This window comes from Styela clava, chromosome 7 (genome assembly GCF_964204865.1).
Source record: "Styela clava chromosome 7, kaStyClav1.hap1.2, whole genome shotgun sequence".
Taxonomy (NCBI): domain Eukaryota; kingdom Metazoa; phylum Chordata; class Ascidiacea; order Stolidobranchia; family Styelidae; genus Styela; species Styela clava.
This window is the reverse complement of record NC_135256.1, coordinates 14832462-14845866: the sequence shown is the minus strand read 5'-3', so window position 1 is coordinate 14845866 and position 13405 is coordinate 14832462. Positions and strand designations below refer to the sequence as shown.

The following is a 13405-nucleotide window of genomic DNA, read 5'->3' as shown; positions in this document are numbered from 1 at the left end:
ATTGAGTGTTTTCGCTTTGAATGTATCAGTTAATTGCCATAGATCATCACAAGTTAATGAATTGTGACCTCTTCTATAAAGATTGGCAGTAAGGAAATATTTCATTGCCCATTTTGGGTGTGATTCAAATTGCAGAGATAAAATGAGTCCAAGTTTGTTTGCTCAGTATTGATAACGACAAACTAAGAAACCAAAGCCTTTTAATTCAGAAAAATTTGGTCTCATTGAAGAATTAATGAACTAGCAAATACACACTTATGGGAAGTAACTCCTTTCAAATAGAAACAGCCACAGTTGTTTTTCATACGATCAAGGGGTGTGGTGTTTATTATTTTGAGATCACAAATACAAAAGAGCTTTTAACTAAGGCATGTGCAATACTTGCATAAAAATTAAATAGATCCATGGACCTTTCCCCGACCTTTGACCCCCGGATAATTCTTCCTATACTTTACCATTGCAAAATTTTCGGGGCTATTTTAAGAGTGCTTTTGTGAGTTGGCGCCTGTAAAATGGGGTATGTATTACAAACCATCATTATGATTCATCGCATACAACAATCTTTTTTTTAAAAGTACCGGTAAAGAATTTCAGGCTAGTCTATCACAGCTATTTCTACACTAATATTTATTACTGCAATCAAATTAAAACTCCTAGGAAGACAGAGTGATCATTGAATTATCTGATTTATATTTAAGTTTCCGAAACACAACTGAAAACTAACGAATAAAGTTCAAAAACGCGAAAACGAGGTAATGTTTACAACCACACTTGAAAATCTGTCTGAGTGAGAAAAGTGTCTGAGCGGATGCGAAAAGAGGGCATTGTTACGTCACTTTTTGCATCTTGCTGATTGGCCAATGTCACGAAGTAAACAAGGAAAACGATGCTCGGGGAAAGGTCCATTAGTTGTAATCTTATCAACAAACTAGTTTCAACAGTTGGTATATAAGAAGTCTGAATTTTTTAAGTTAACAAAGTCGATAAATTTGGATGTAGTCCTGTTTAGTAAACGCTAAATCGAGTAGACGCTTATCAAAAAATCACATTGGTTTTTCATTGGGGATGAGGAATATCGAGTCACAAAGGGACGAAGCGTCTTTCGACATAGGCATCCAACATTATCCGTTTTTATCGTCTCGACTTGGTCAGAGATTTCTTACTGACTACAGTAGTCTTCTTTTTGATTGTTTGTGGTTAAGGGAAAATCTAAATGTTGAGTAGCTAAGCTAGCCATCGTTGCACTAAATTTCGTTATTGTATGTTATATGATTTTAATAATAGACAGTAAAATGAACATAAAAAAAGTCCCCAAAAAATAGAAAGGTAAGTTCTGACGCCAAACGTGTTTAAAAACGCCAAAATTGCGAAATTTGACATTATAAAGGCAAATATGGCAACCCTGATCGATATTACTGTATTGTATCCCTGGGGGAATCACCGGGTTGTTGTAGTTGCGCGAGAAGCCTCGTGATCGTGACTCATACTTCCTATTGAGGAAGCAATAAATAATTCCGATGTAATCACTCAATTATCACTGAGGTAAACAAAAAGATATCGTTAAATTTTATCAAGCATTATTGAAATTATTCAACATTATGACAGTTTATTGTAAAAATAAAAGTTTAGATAACGTTTGTGTATTTCCGTGTTTACTTTGAGTACTGTTAAATTAGTCTCACTTTATGTTTTTTTTTATGATCCATGTTTACTGAAACGCGTGATTTATATCCTCGCGCTTTACGTAATTCTAGAATTTTCCAAAGAGAAAGTCTCAAACAACGAGAGAGAGGAGAAAGTGAGTACCGTAGAGACGTACGGTACCGGTACTGTACGCGAAAAAGATAAGCGAGTTTGAAATACACTATTCGAGAAATATATAAGATATCGAAGACAATTGAATGGTAGGTACCGCCACCAGTATATAAATTTAATATTAAAATAGAACGATAAGCTAATACAATGTAATTTTGCTTAAATGATATTATTAATATATTGGCAATTGACTCCAACTATAATCAGCTTGGCAATATATTTTTGTATATTTGTATATTGTATATATTTTGTATATTAAAGTTATCTTTACTGTTCACTTCCATTTATAAAATCGATCAATTCGGCAGTGGCAAACATTATACTTATAGTCTAAATTTATTATTATGGTGTGGCAAGTGATATTTTTATTTATTTATTTTTTTTTAACTACCATGATATAATTTATCATGTTCTTTTTACTTTATAACTTCTGTATGGTTGCGTGTGTGAAATATTTTAATTATTTTAGGTGAGTGAACACGTACCGCTTCTTCTTGGCAAAACCTTCCATCATATATCAGTATACTGGTATATACATTCTGTACGTTTTGAACCTTATCTAAGGTTTTGTTTGCTCTGGTGATTTCATAATCAGTTTTTATTTATTTATTTTTACCAATCATTTTATTGTTGTGCTGATTATGAAGGCGAAATAAACTTATACTTATTATTACCGGTAACTGTATGGGAATGAAGACTAGTCTAAACTAGCTGACTATGGCTGGGAATTTTAGTGAAAACACTTAGACCGTTAACAGGTTAAACAGGTATAATGAACCGGTTAACCACAGCGTGGCTCGCAAGGAAAATTTCTGTGGCCCGCTGAGAAGTGCCAATTTTGAATGGTTTGCTGCGAAACGAGTGTGGTGGTGTGGCTCATTGTGCTAAGCATTAGGAATACGCTCACCACAGCACCTCCGATTACGGTACTCCTGTTGCAAAATACAAATTTTTATAAAAACGTGTTTCGCACTGAAAACGTTTGAAGTCGGTGTGACAATAAATTTGAATAGCAGTTTTCTTTAAAATTTTATGCGTTTCAACTCACCATTTCTGCAAGGCCCCCTAACATGCCTTGAGATCAATAACGATAAGAAACAATTTTTTGTGCTTGCAACAACTAGAAAAGCTATCTTGAATAAAGGTGCGGCACACTGTTTTACCTAGTAAGTTGTATCTGGCCCTCTTGTAATGAAGGCTGCACACCCCTGGTTTAGATCATGAGAGAGCAGAGCACCTTGTTTCTTTATGTATTATTGATTTTAACAGTGTCCAAGCCATCACTACTAAAAATCAAGATTAAAATGAAAACCAGATGCCACCTGTTTGATATCAAATAAATCCCAGCGTTTGGGACATTTTTATTTGAAATACAAGTAATATTAAAGTTTTGCCAATAAATTCTGCTTTGGGAATTTTCTTTCCATATTTCTCTGACTGTTTTGACTATATTCAACGTTGTTGTCAACTGCCAAGTCTGTGATATCTTGTAGCCTTTTCATTGGTAATATTTCCACTTTTTGTAGATGGGTCAGGACCTGATTTGAACAAAATATATTTTGAAATTAAGTTATGATGTATTATTATTTATTTTATTTAGAAATTAAAAGGATAAGTACCAGTGATAAAGAATCTTTGAAGGAAAAGTAAAAATGGCAAACCGAGATGTAAGTTTTTAATTTGGCATGTTTTTGCCTACGGTTAACAACTTATAAAATATACATTAATCTCCTAAATTTTACATTCAGTATATTATATCTTCAAAATGCAACAATTTGAAGAGAACAAGTGACCAATTCAATGCATATATGGATACTGTTGAAAAAAAGTTATGCTGTATGTGTGGTGCTGGAACAAAGTGGACAGGAGATTGCAAGTGAGACTCTAGTGGAATTTGATTTGAATTAAACAGTTATTATTTCATTTAATATCTAATTCTAGTATACTGTAGTATGGTCTTTATTCACGAACTTGAAAAAGATTAATATATATTTACTAGCCCCTTGGAAGGTTACGACTCCTAACTAGAGATGTGCGGATACCACTTTCGTCACCGATACCAACTAAAAACGTCGATACCGATACGACGATATTTGAAAAAAAAGCTGATATTTCGATACTATGTAATTATTACCTCGAGGCAATAGTCTTTGAGCAATATTAATAGTGCACATTATTTCAGATTGTAAAAGAGATATATACATATATTAAGGGATTGATGTTTGGGATCCAAATGCGTTAATTGATTCAGATGCATTGAGCACTGATGCTGGTAATCTCGGTGTTCAACTCATAGGGTTCGGCTACTATTGGTGGCAAAATAAATAAATGTTAAGCCTCTTTATCCTATCAAACTGATACATTGAGTTACGTGCGTGGGATTTTGTGCAAATATCATGTCGTATTTTGTATTTTACACATCAGAAAATCCACTGATATTCGATTGTTATATTTCTTCATAATTATCATGTAATATTAAAAATTTCAATATTAAAATTTGGCAGCAAAATAGCCAAATTAGTTGAGCTAGCCTGGCTGAAAAATAGCTAAACCAGGTCAGAATCCTATTCCCCTTTCTACTCATGGGGGTGGGGATGTGCATGGCTCATACGATCTATCCAAGCATAAAATTATTTCAAGATCAGTATTTTAACTTATTTTTTAAAACATTCTGGATCATATTGAAAAGCTGAATACATCGGTCTACACTTAGCCGATACAGATACATCGGTACATCTCTACTTTTAACTATTGACAACCTAACTATACTGTCATATTAGAGACAGTGTTATACTCTGAAATGTAGTTTAGGTTTGTATGTATCATAAATTTGATTTGAAAATTGATTTTGTAACTGAATATCCTTGAATACCTTGAATTGATATTATTCATAGTTGTAAAAGGGAATTGAATTGCTGATTTGTTCAACATTTATCAACAGTTCGACTGATCCGACATCTACTGTCTGCAAGTCATGCCATTTCAATCCCGATGATACGAGAGACAGGTTTTATATCGATTATGAACCTCATGATCGAACAGAATGTTTTCGCCAGAAAGTATCTTCTTGTGTACAACCCAAGATACTGATGGAAGGATCTACGAAGGAAGAAGCTAAGTAAGTAAAGAATTTTTAGTAAAGACATATTTCTCCATTGTTTGGATTTAAAAGAAGACATAAATTATGTTCTATGATCATGTAACACTTTGACTACTATGTCTGTTTATGCATAAAAGTGTATTAGTGACAACTGCTTTTCTTGAAAAATACTTCAAAATTAAAAAAAAAGGTTCATTAGAGACTTGAGTGAACGATTGGAAACTGATATTTTTTCATAAGGCCCTTATTCTAAGGATATTTAATCAACTGCTGTTTATACTGAGATTTTATCCTAGAATTTTTTGATTTTTATAAGATATAAAGTTTATCTTGTGTTGGTGGCACTCCGTTTTCGCAAGATGGTGCGTCACAGTGGTTTATTTTGGTTTTGTATATCACATTCATATCGATTGTATTAATTTGCACCGTCATGGTGATAAAGCCAGCTATTACCGTAACTGTTTGACTATTAACTGTAAGCTGTTTGACTTTATATTTTTATTGTACAATCAAGTTTGGCCCACTGTATCCTTAGCTCCCAACTAGACGTGATAACATTGTATTACCGGTACATGAATAATGATCCATCGTATGCTTGAGCAACATCAGATGTGTTTTACATGTTTGGCCATCCATGGCAAACCAACAAAGGTTGTGGAATATCAAACAACTTGGATTTAGGATTTAGATATTGACTTTTTCAGCTGATATTGTTTTTTTTTGTTGCGAAACAACCGTTAATAACCTTCAAAATGTCATAATAATTGCATTTAAAGTAAACTTGCGACTGCCGTTAATACATAACTCTTTTATCCCAACTACAATACAGATGTACAATTTATTTGAGTGGAATAAAAAATTGATCAAACATATATAATTTACATTTACCGGTACTAGATTTTACTTGATCAGTATACCGAGTAACTTTGTGACACTAATTTTTAATAGGGCTCGGTCTAAATAGACAATGGTTGAATGGGTGCATTACACACAAAATCATCCATGAACATTATTGCCTCCTACAATATGGTTTATGTTGGTAACCAAACATAATAATGTGTTTTTTGCAATTTGTTGTTCATAGTATCTGAAATAGTGTTACAATATATCATTTTATTTGTCTCATAGCTGCTAAAACAATATTCATGATGTCTTGTTTTATGTTTGAATAATATCGTTTCAATTCGTAAATGAGCATAATGTGATTTCAACATTTTTTCCATCTTTGTCTCAAAATATCAAATTCCAAGAGTCGTTAATGATAATATCATTCACTTTACTGTAGAATAGGCCATTTACGAACAGTCATAGGTCGGTCAGTCGGCACAAGAGTTAAAGATTTTATTCATCCTTAGTATTCCACCATTCACAGTCTGAATTTATATCTTCATCGTTACATGGCTGATTTTCGCGACCCACAAGATCAATTATTATGCGCTATTGAATGGATGCCCATATATGCAGTCAATTTTTTATTCCATGCATTTGTATATAACATCAAATGTATGCTTTTATACTCTCATTCTTTCTGTAGGTGCGTCTGTCCAGCTCATATGATTGAAAAACATCGACAATGTATTGAAGTCAGAAGCACAAAAAGCCCAGCTGAAAGAGAAGCAACAATAAAGCCAAAGCTTATCACAAGAATAACCCAAAGTGTTACTGACAGTTCAGATTACAAAACATCATCTGGAGCAAAAAAACTTCGAACAAGTAGGTTATTTTATATTTGTATTGGACCTATGTACCCATAGTGCATTTGACACATTGTACATATGTATTGTACCCATGTATGTACCGTTGTATTGTACCAATGTATGTACCCGTGTATTGTACTCATGGTGCATTTGACATTTGGTTGAAATATTGATTGAAAATCTTTACAGCAAATACAAATCAAAATTTATTTAAAGAATGACAAAATGCCCCAGTTGGGAAATGTGGATTAAGAAGTGGTTTCAATATGCATAATATAATATAAAAGTACTAGATATTCAACATCAGTTTGCCACACGCATACAATTGTATAGTTGTATAAAATAGTTATGTTTTTTTTTTCAATTAAAATATTTTGTTCATGACAGATGCATCAAAAGGGAAATTTAGTACACCTAACTCACCTAAGCACATTATGGAACCAACGACAAAACAAACTTTTTTCTTACCAGGTAATGGAGCTTAATTAATAGCAAAATATATTTAATATGGCTTGGTAAAAAGCAAACAATTGTAATAAATAAGAAAATAATAGTATATTATAGCTTTAAAATCACAGATCATTTTTATGGTATGCTAAATAATGTAATTAGGATTTCTTAAGTATCATAATATGGCACTGTCCATGTCGTTAACTAGCTCTATTTTGATGCTGTTTGTCTCTATTTTTTAGATAGTATAACCACAAACTATGGACAAACAACAAATAGCTTTGTCACAAATGATTCAAATCAACACATCAAACCATCAGTCAATCCGGGTAAGAATATGAATAATGATGATTCCATAATTTTGTGTCTATATATGGCAGATATGGGTTGTATGTATCAAAATGTTACTGTAATATCAATTCTTTGCCAAACACAAATAGTGAATTCTTAGTCAATCAATCTGATGTGGGCCAAAAATGAATTTTTGGTACAAAATGTGAATATGCATGATCTATACATAGTCTATCTATAATTCGTGGTTTGTTGTTAATGCCTTCCAGGGGAGTAATGTATTTCTCCTTATGAACCATTTTTTCTGGAATGTGTTATTGCACAACTTGGCTGTAACACTTTTCAGTCAGCCGATGACATGGTTCAGTGCTTCAAAAAAGGAAAGACTGGTGGTGTGATTTTATGCTGATCCACCTGATGTATTTGATTGGTTGATCGAATGAAGGCGTTGCTTAATTTTTTCAAGAAGTTTTCATTACTTTCTTTCCATATGAACCCAATTCAAGTATAAATTTTTATTTAGTATGTGTGACATGATTGGCCCATTCAGTTTCATAACAAGAATTTGTTTTGTTTGACCGAAATATCCAAATATTTTAGTTCTACTTGATGTTGAGTTTTGTTTTTATAAAAATATGAAAAGAAGATCCAAGTGAAAATAATGCTTTTATTCTAAAGAACTGATTTTTATGGTTATACAGGAATGCCAGACTGGGGAAAAGGACTGCTGGCTGCAGGTCTCATTGGTTTTGTAATATCAGTTGTGATATTTATAATTTGGAGAATAAAAAGATGCCAAGGTGTGTGATTTTTTAATGGATTAAAATATAAATTTCATCTGAGCTTATCTGTAGTACTTGACCATTATTACAATTTGGGTAACCAATGATTTGGTAATGGTTGGTGTAAAGCAGTGGTCGGTGTAAACACATTCGGCAAGTAAATGACATACAACTGACAATATTCGCTTCTGCTTCTTACTACAAAACAAACACTGCACAACAGCCATTGCTATGACTACGACATACATCCACGTGCGGATAATAACAAGGTCATGAGCGACTTGTGAGTAGAGGGCCTCAAAAAATGATCGCAGTCTGCCGACCACTGGTATAAAGAATACTTTTGTTAATAATCATAGAAAGTTTATTGGTTGAAAATCAGATATTAAAAAGCATACACTACAATTCAGAATTAACATTTTAAACATTTTATTCTCTAGGAACTCGCAAAAACAATGGAAAAAGTTCTCGGGAATCAACAGTAAGATGTTGTAAATTATAATATGACTTTATTATATTGATTAATAATCAATAACTAGTGAATGTGACACAAAACTTGCAACATGTCCATAATTGAATTTTTCGAGAATCCTTATTATTTATGAGTATAAAAAATTTCCGGATATCTATTCATCTATAGCATTGTAGAATAAGGAATGGCAACAAGTTTCTATAAAGAATTTATCTTAGTTTTTATCTTATTCTATAGAAATGTTATTGCTTCATATGTCTTGCTCTACCTATTTTTGATATATCTAATTTGAATCTTTTAAAGATATGGACTTTCTGAGATACATTTATTCCCTGGTATTTCAGGGAGGCATTGATAAAGTAAGATAGTAAGATAAATAATCTGTTTACATGACTTTCATATTCACAAATTCTAGGCAAGATATCAGAAAACAAAGATAGTGTAATCATGCAATTGCATGACCCAAAGGTTGACTCATAAATTGTAATTCCTTATTTTTATTTCCTATTTCATTGTTATTTTAGCCCGATAATTCAAGAGCTGATTTACTAGGCGTAAGAATAGAGAGTGAACCTAGAACATATGATGACGGTGTCGTTAGTACAGACAATCACACTTATGAAGGAACTCCTGAGACAAACAATAAAGCTTTCCCCTTTAATAGGTAAACCATACTTTTTTTTTATTAGAATTTACATTATCTTAGCACTGTTCCTATTTTCTTGTGTTAAACTGAATCATCACATGTAGCTCAAAATCCCATGAGATGTGTTCAATGTTTGGAATTTTGTAACTTCATTTTTAAGTGAATCGGAGTCTGTTATTTTTTAGGCAAATTTCAATCAGATATTTTGTGGTTGCATACTTTAATGTCATTTTAAAAATTCCATAGTTTTTAGTTCACTTTTTAGCATGGTATTGGGGGCTTTTGGGGCCAATGAAAAATTTTATTTTCAATATTTCAGAGAATACTCTAGAGTCAGAGAATACTCCATACAGCATGATGTAGCGGAAGAACAGGTGAGAGATATAATTTATTGGTTCAAGTTTATAGTGCAACTTTCCTAAATCTTTGATAAGATTTTGGAATATTTTAAAGTCCTTTATTATAGGCTTTGAGTTTGCAATTTTCTAGAAAATTAACCAGTTATATTGTTACCAAATATATTGTTTCCTAAGAGTTAGGTGTGTCTGTGTCTGCTATTCACATTCTGGTTTTGATTGTTGTATGTTCAAAACCTATACCATGAAAATCTCCTTAATTTTTTTCTGTTTTAGAAGCATTTTTCACTTGGCATTAGTGTGTAATGCCAAATTTCTTTTTAAATATGCAATTACCATTTATACTCGGTTTTATTTGTGCTGCCGTATAACTGATAATCTTACTTCTTATGTACATGGAAAGGCACTCCAGAAGTATGTGTACCAATATGGAGGTAACTAATTTTGTTCACCAATTTTACATCAAGTTGTGTAAAGGGACTGAAACCTTTGGGCAGGGGGTATATTCACTTGGCTACACAGACAGATCTAGAACTAAAATAAGGAAAATCAGATTAAAATTATGGCCTAACCCTAACCTGGTATACTTACTACGAGAGTGCCCATGAAAATTATTTGCTAATAAGTATTCCTCATGTACAATTTTCAGTATTTCTTTGTATGAATATTGTAGATTGGTAATGATGAAAATGGAATATCTTAAATATATAACTTTTGATATACACAGGTTTTACAGAATGTAGATGATTTGAATATTCAAGCATTCAATAATTACCATGATGAATTTACTCCAAGTGAATGTAAAAAGTTTGGTAAGTATCACTGAGTCATAAAAAATTTAAGGTAAATGTAAAATGCACTGAAACATATAATGTAGATCAAATGTTATTTATTGTTGGAATATTGGAGTCTACACATGCAAGATTGTTTTAAGCTACAGTTCTAATAAAGCATTGTTTTTTTTAAAGCATTAGATTTAGCAAAGAAGTGGGGAAGTTCTATTGACAGACACCAAGTGAAACCTGTTTTCCGGTCGCTGTTTAAGACAAATCATGACAATATTATTGATGCTAAAGAAAAAGAGTATACAAGTAAAAATTTCCAATGATTCTTTTTATAAATCAAATTACCTGTTGCTTGTTTGTAAACAAATTTTCAACTTATTTCAGAACGCAGAACATTTTAAATATGATAATTTGTTTGCGGAACACCAAATTTACCGAATGCTAGCTAAACTTCTGTTTTGATATCATAAAACCACGGGGTGATCACGATATATTATAGACTCTTCTATAATTCAAATACTTGCTCATTCAATTAAATTTGAATTTATTCTTTGATAAATTGTTCTCATATAAAGTATACCAATCAGGAGAAAATTGCGGAACAACAATTTGATAGGAACACTGGTTAAAAATCACTACCGTATTGGAATGTTTTCAAAGCATATACTATGAGTCAGAAGTCACAATAACCAGTATTTATCATGTTTGATGGCTTACACATGTTTGCCTTTATCATACATTTTACTTTGTTTGTGATAATCAAAAATCTCTAACGGTTTTATATTTTATATTAAATCCTCAGTTCACGTAGTGATATTTTGCAATGTCTCAAATAACAGCCTCATTCAGTGAAGCCCTCCATAAAATAATGACTCTGCCCGTAGGTTTATATGCCTCTTTTTACATGGTAGTCAGATAGTCTTGCTGGCAGTGAACTCAATACATCCATTTTTGCAGGTGACATTCCTGAATTTGTTTATCAATTAATGATGAAAGTTCAACAAAACTTGGGTCGAGTTCTCAATCCTCGATATATTTTAAACAGACTGAATGCAGTAGATCCTCAGCCTGGTAATTTGATTGATATTACTCAAGATGCTCTCAATAATTGGCAGCCAGAATATGTGTGACTTTTGTGCAATTTTGCTCACTTGCTCTTTAATCAAGTCTCATCCATTTGTACCTCGTTTTTACTGAGCAAATCTCAAAATTCCCTGAAGTATAAAGGCGTCATCATTTGGAATAGTGTCACCTGAAGTTTATGTGACCACATATGCCACTTTCGAAATAAACTGTAAAAAACTTGTGCCTCCATCCTACCTTTCTTCTGTCAGTACATCCAGTTGGTGTATTAACAGCACCCAGTCCCACCCTTGTCATTGCTAGCAAAATGCCTAATTTGGTCCACAGCCTCTCAGAGTTCACAGTACCTGGAATAAAGACACTGCAAATGTTTTTTGTAAATATTGGAGTTTTTTTTTATTATCATCTTTTATGATAGCACATGCCCTGCACTACATATGGTATGGTCATGTGTCTTACAAACAATAATTCAATCCATTAATGATTTCACTATTTCACTATTATTTTTCACTATTTAACTATTTCTTGTTTGGAGCCAAGTCAGATATTGTTATCTTTCTTCGCTTATGATCCACTAATCTATACTTATCTTTTATATCGGTGGATCTCAAACTTTTTAAGCGACGCCTCCTTCTTTAGAATTTGTCAAAAAACATGTTGAAAATACGTGGATGTAACAGAAATAATGAAATAAATGAAAAGTTCGGAAATGGAAATGGAAAACATCCAAAATAAGGCTGGCAGGATCAAATCTATCAAATATTGCCATTTTTAATTAGCTTCACGCCTCTTCAAAAGATTGTCTACGCCCCGCTTGTGGCGCGCCCCATCGTTTGAAAACCACTGTTTTATATAGTTTGTAAAATACTAGAAATTTCGAAATTTATTGATATTCATTGTTACCTTTATTTATTTTGTTGAATGAGTTTGTTATTCTATAATTAGAATAATTTTTATCGGTTATTTATTCTAAGAATTTATAACTATTCCAGCACCAAAGCACCTTACCCCAGCGCTGCGCTTGACTCCATATACTTGCATTTCGAAAGATTGCAACATTTTGCGACTATGATTGCGCCTTGTTACTGGCGTACTTACCATCGTGGGGTATAAATTAAAATCTTGTTCGAATAACTTTCGGCTCCATTATGTCAGTATTCTATTGCCGCACTGTGTTCCCGCTGCCGTTTCCATGGGTACTGGCATATCAGTGCTTGGAGGTGCTTTTCGTTTTTGTGTATCTGATGTCTTCTGGAAATTTAGGTCGCCTCGGCGTGCTTTGTATTTCTTTTAATAATCATTGTAAGACTTTTTTCATCCAGGGGTGTCACTGCTGGATAACCATTATTGGTTTCTCGTGCTCTCTTCACCCTGAAATACCAGTTTTGTTCTATTTCACATGTTGTATTCACCAAGTGTATTTCATGTGTGGTGGAAAAATGATTACTAATTACATTATACGCACATAGTAATATAGTACATGGACCAGCATGGCACAAGTCAATATCTGATATAAAATTATGACCCAATAGCTAGCTTTATATTATTGAAGTAAGCTATGTATTCTATTTACTCTAAGCTATATCTTCTGCACATGTGGTGATATAGATGGACCAGCGTGCCACATGCCGAAGTTGTTAACACCAAGTGTCAAAATCCGAATAAAACTGACTAGCAGTCTGTATAAACCCTATAAAAATTGACAGGCTTATGATTTTTGTACTAGCTTTATAATGATTCAAAATCCTACTTGTCCCAATCTTAGTTAAACACACCATTGCCTAACATGCAACGAACTTTTTTGCAACGTTTTATCATTTATATTTTCACAAACTTTATATATACAACCAATATGGTGTACAGTGAGTATGAGGGGAAGTGAATTCCGCATAACTGAGAAAAAAATTGCACCAATTGTTTTGTCTCAT

The 13405-nt window shown here is 32.8% G+C and overlaps 1 protein-coding gene across 3 annotated transcripts; it reads left to right on the top strand.

Moving 5' to 3' along the window:
* Nucleotides 1–1447: 1447 nt before the first annotated feature.
* On the top strand, nucleotides 1448–13405 carry LOC120327535 (uncharacterized). Of its 3 annotated transcripts, XM_078114709.1 has the most exons (15): nucleotides 1448–1542; nucleotides 1755–1904; nucleotides 3416–3482; nucleotides 3564–3691; nucleotides 4757–4933; nucleotides 6450–6628; nucleotides 7000–7083; nucleotides 7305–7391; nucleotides 8055–8153; nucleotides 8576–8616; nucleotides 9132–9271; nucleotides 9573–9627; nucleotides 10337–10421; nucleotides 10578–10700; nucleotides 11352–13405. In XM_078114709.1, the coding sequence occupies exons 3-15, from the start codon at nucleotides 3468–3470 to the stop codon at nucleotides 11522–11524; spliced, it is 1386 nt and encodes a 461-aa protein (XP_077970835.1). In that variant the 5' UTR covers nucleotides 1448–1542; nucleotides 1755–1904; nucleotides 3416–3467; the 3' UTR covers nucleotides 11525–13405. The 3 variants fall into 3 exon arrangements, with proteins under 3 accessions (XP_077970835.1, XP_039249788.2, XP_077970836.1); XM_039393854.2 differs by lacking the exon at nucleotides 1448–1542 and having other exon boundaries at nucleotides 1638–1904; XM_078114710.1 differs by lacking the exons at nucleotides 1448–1542; nucleotides 1755–1904 and having other exon boundaries at nucleotides 2022–3482.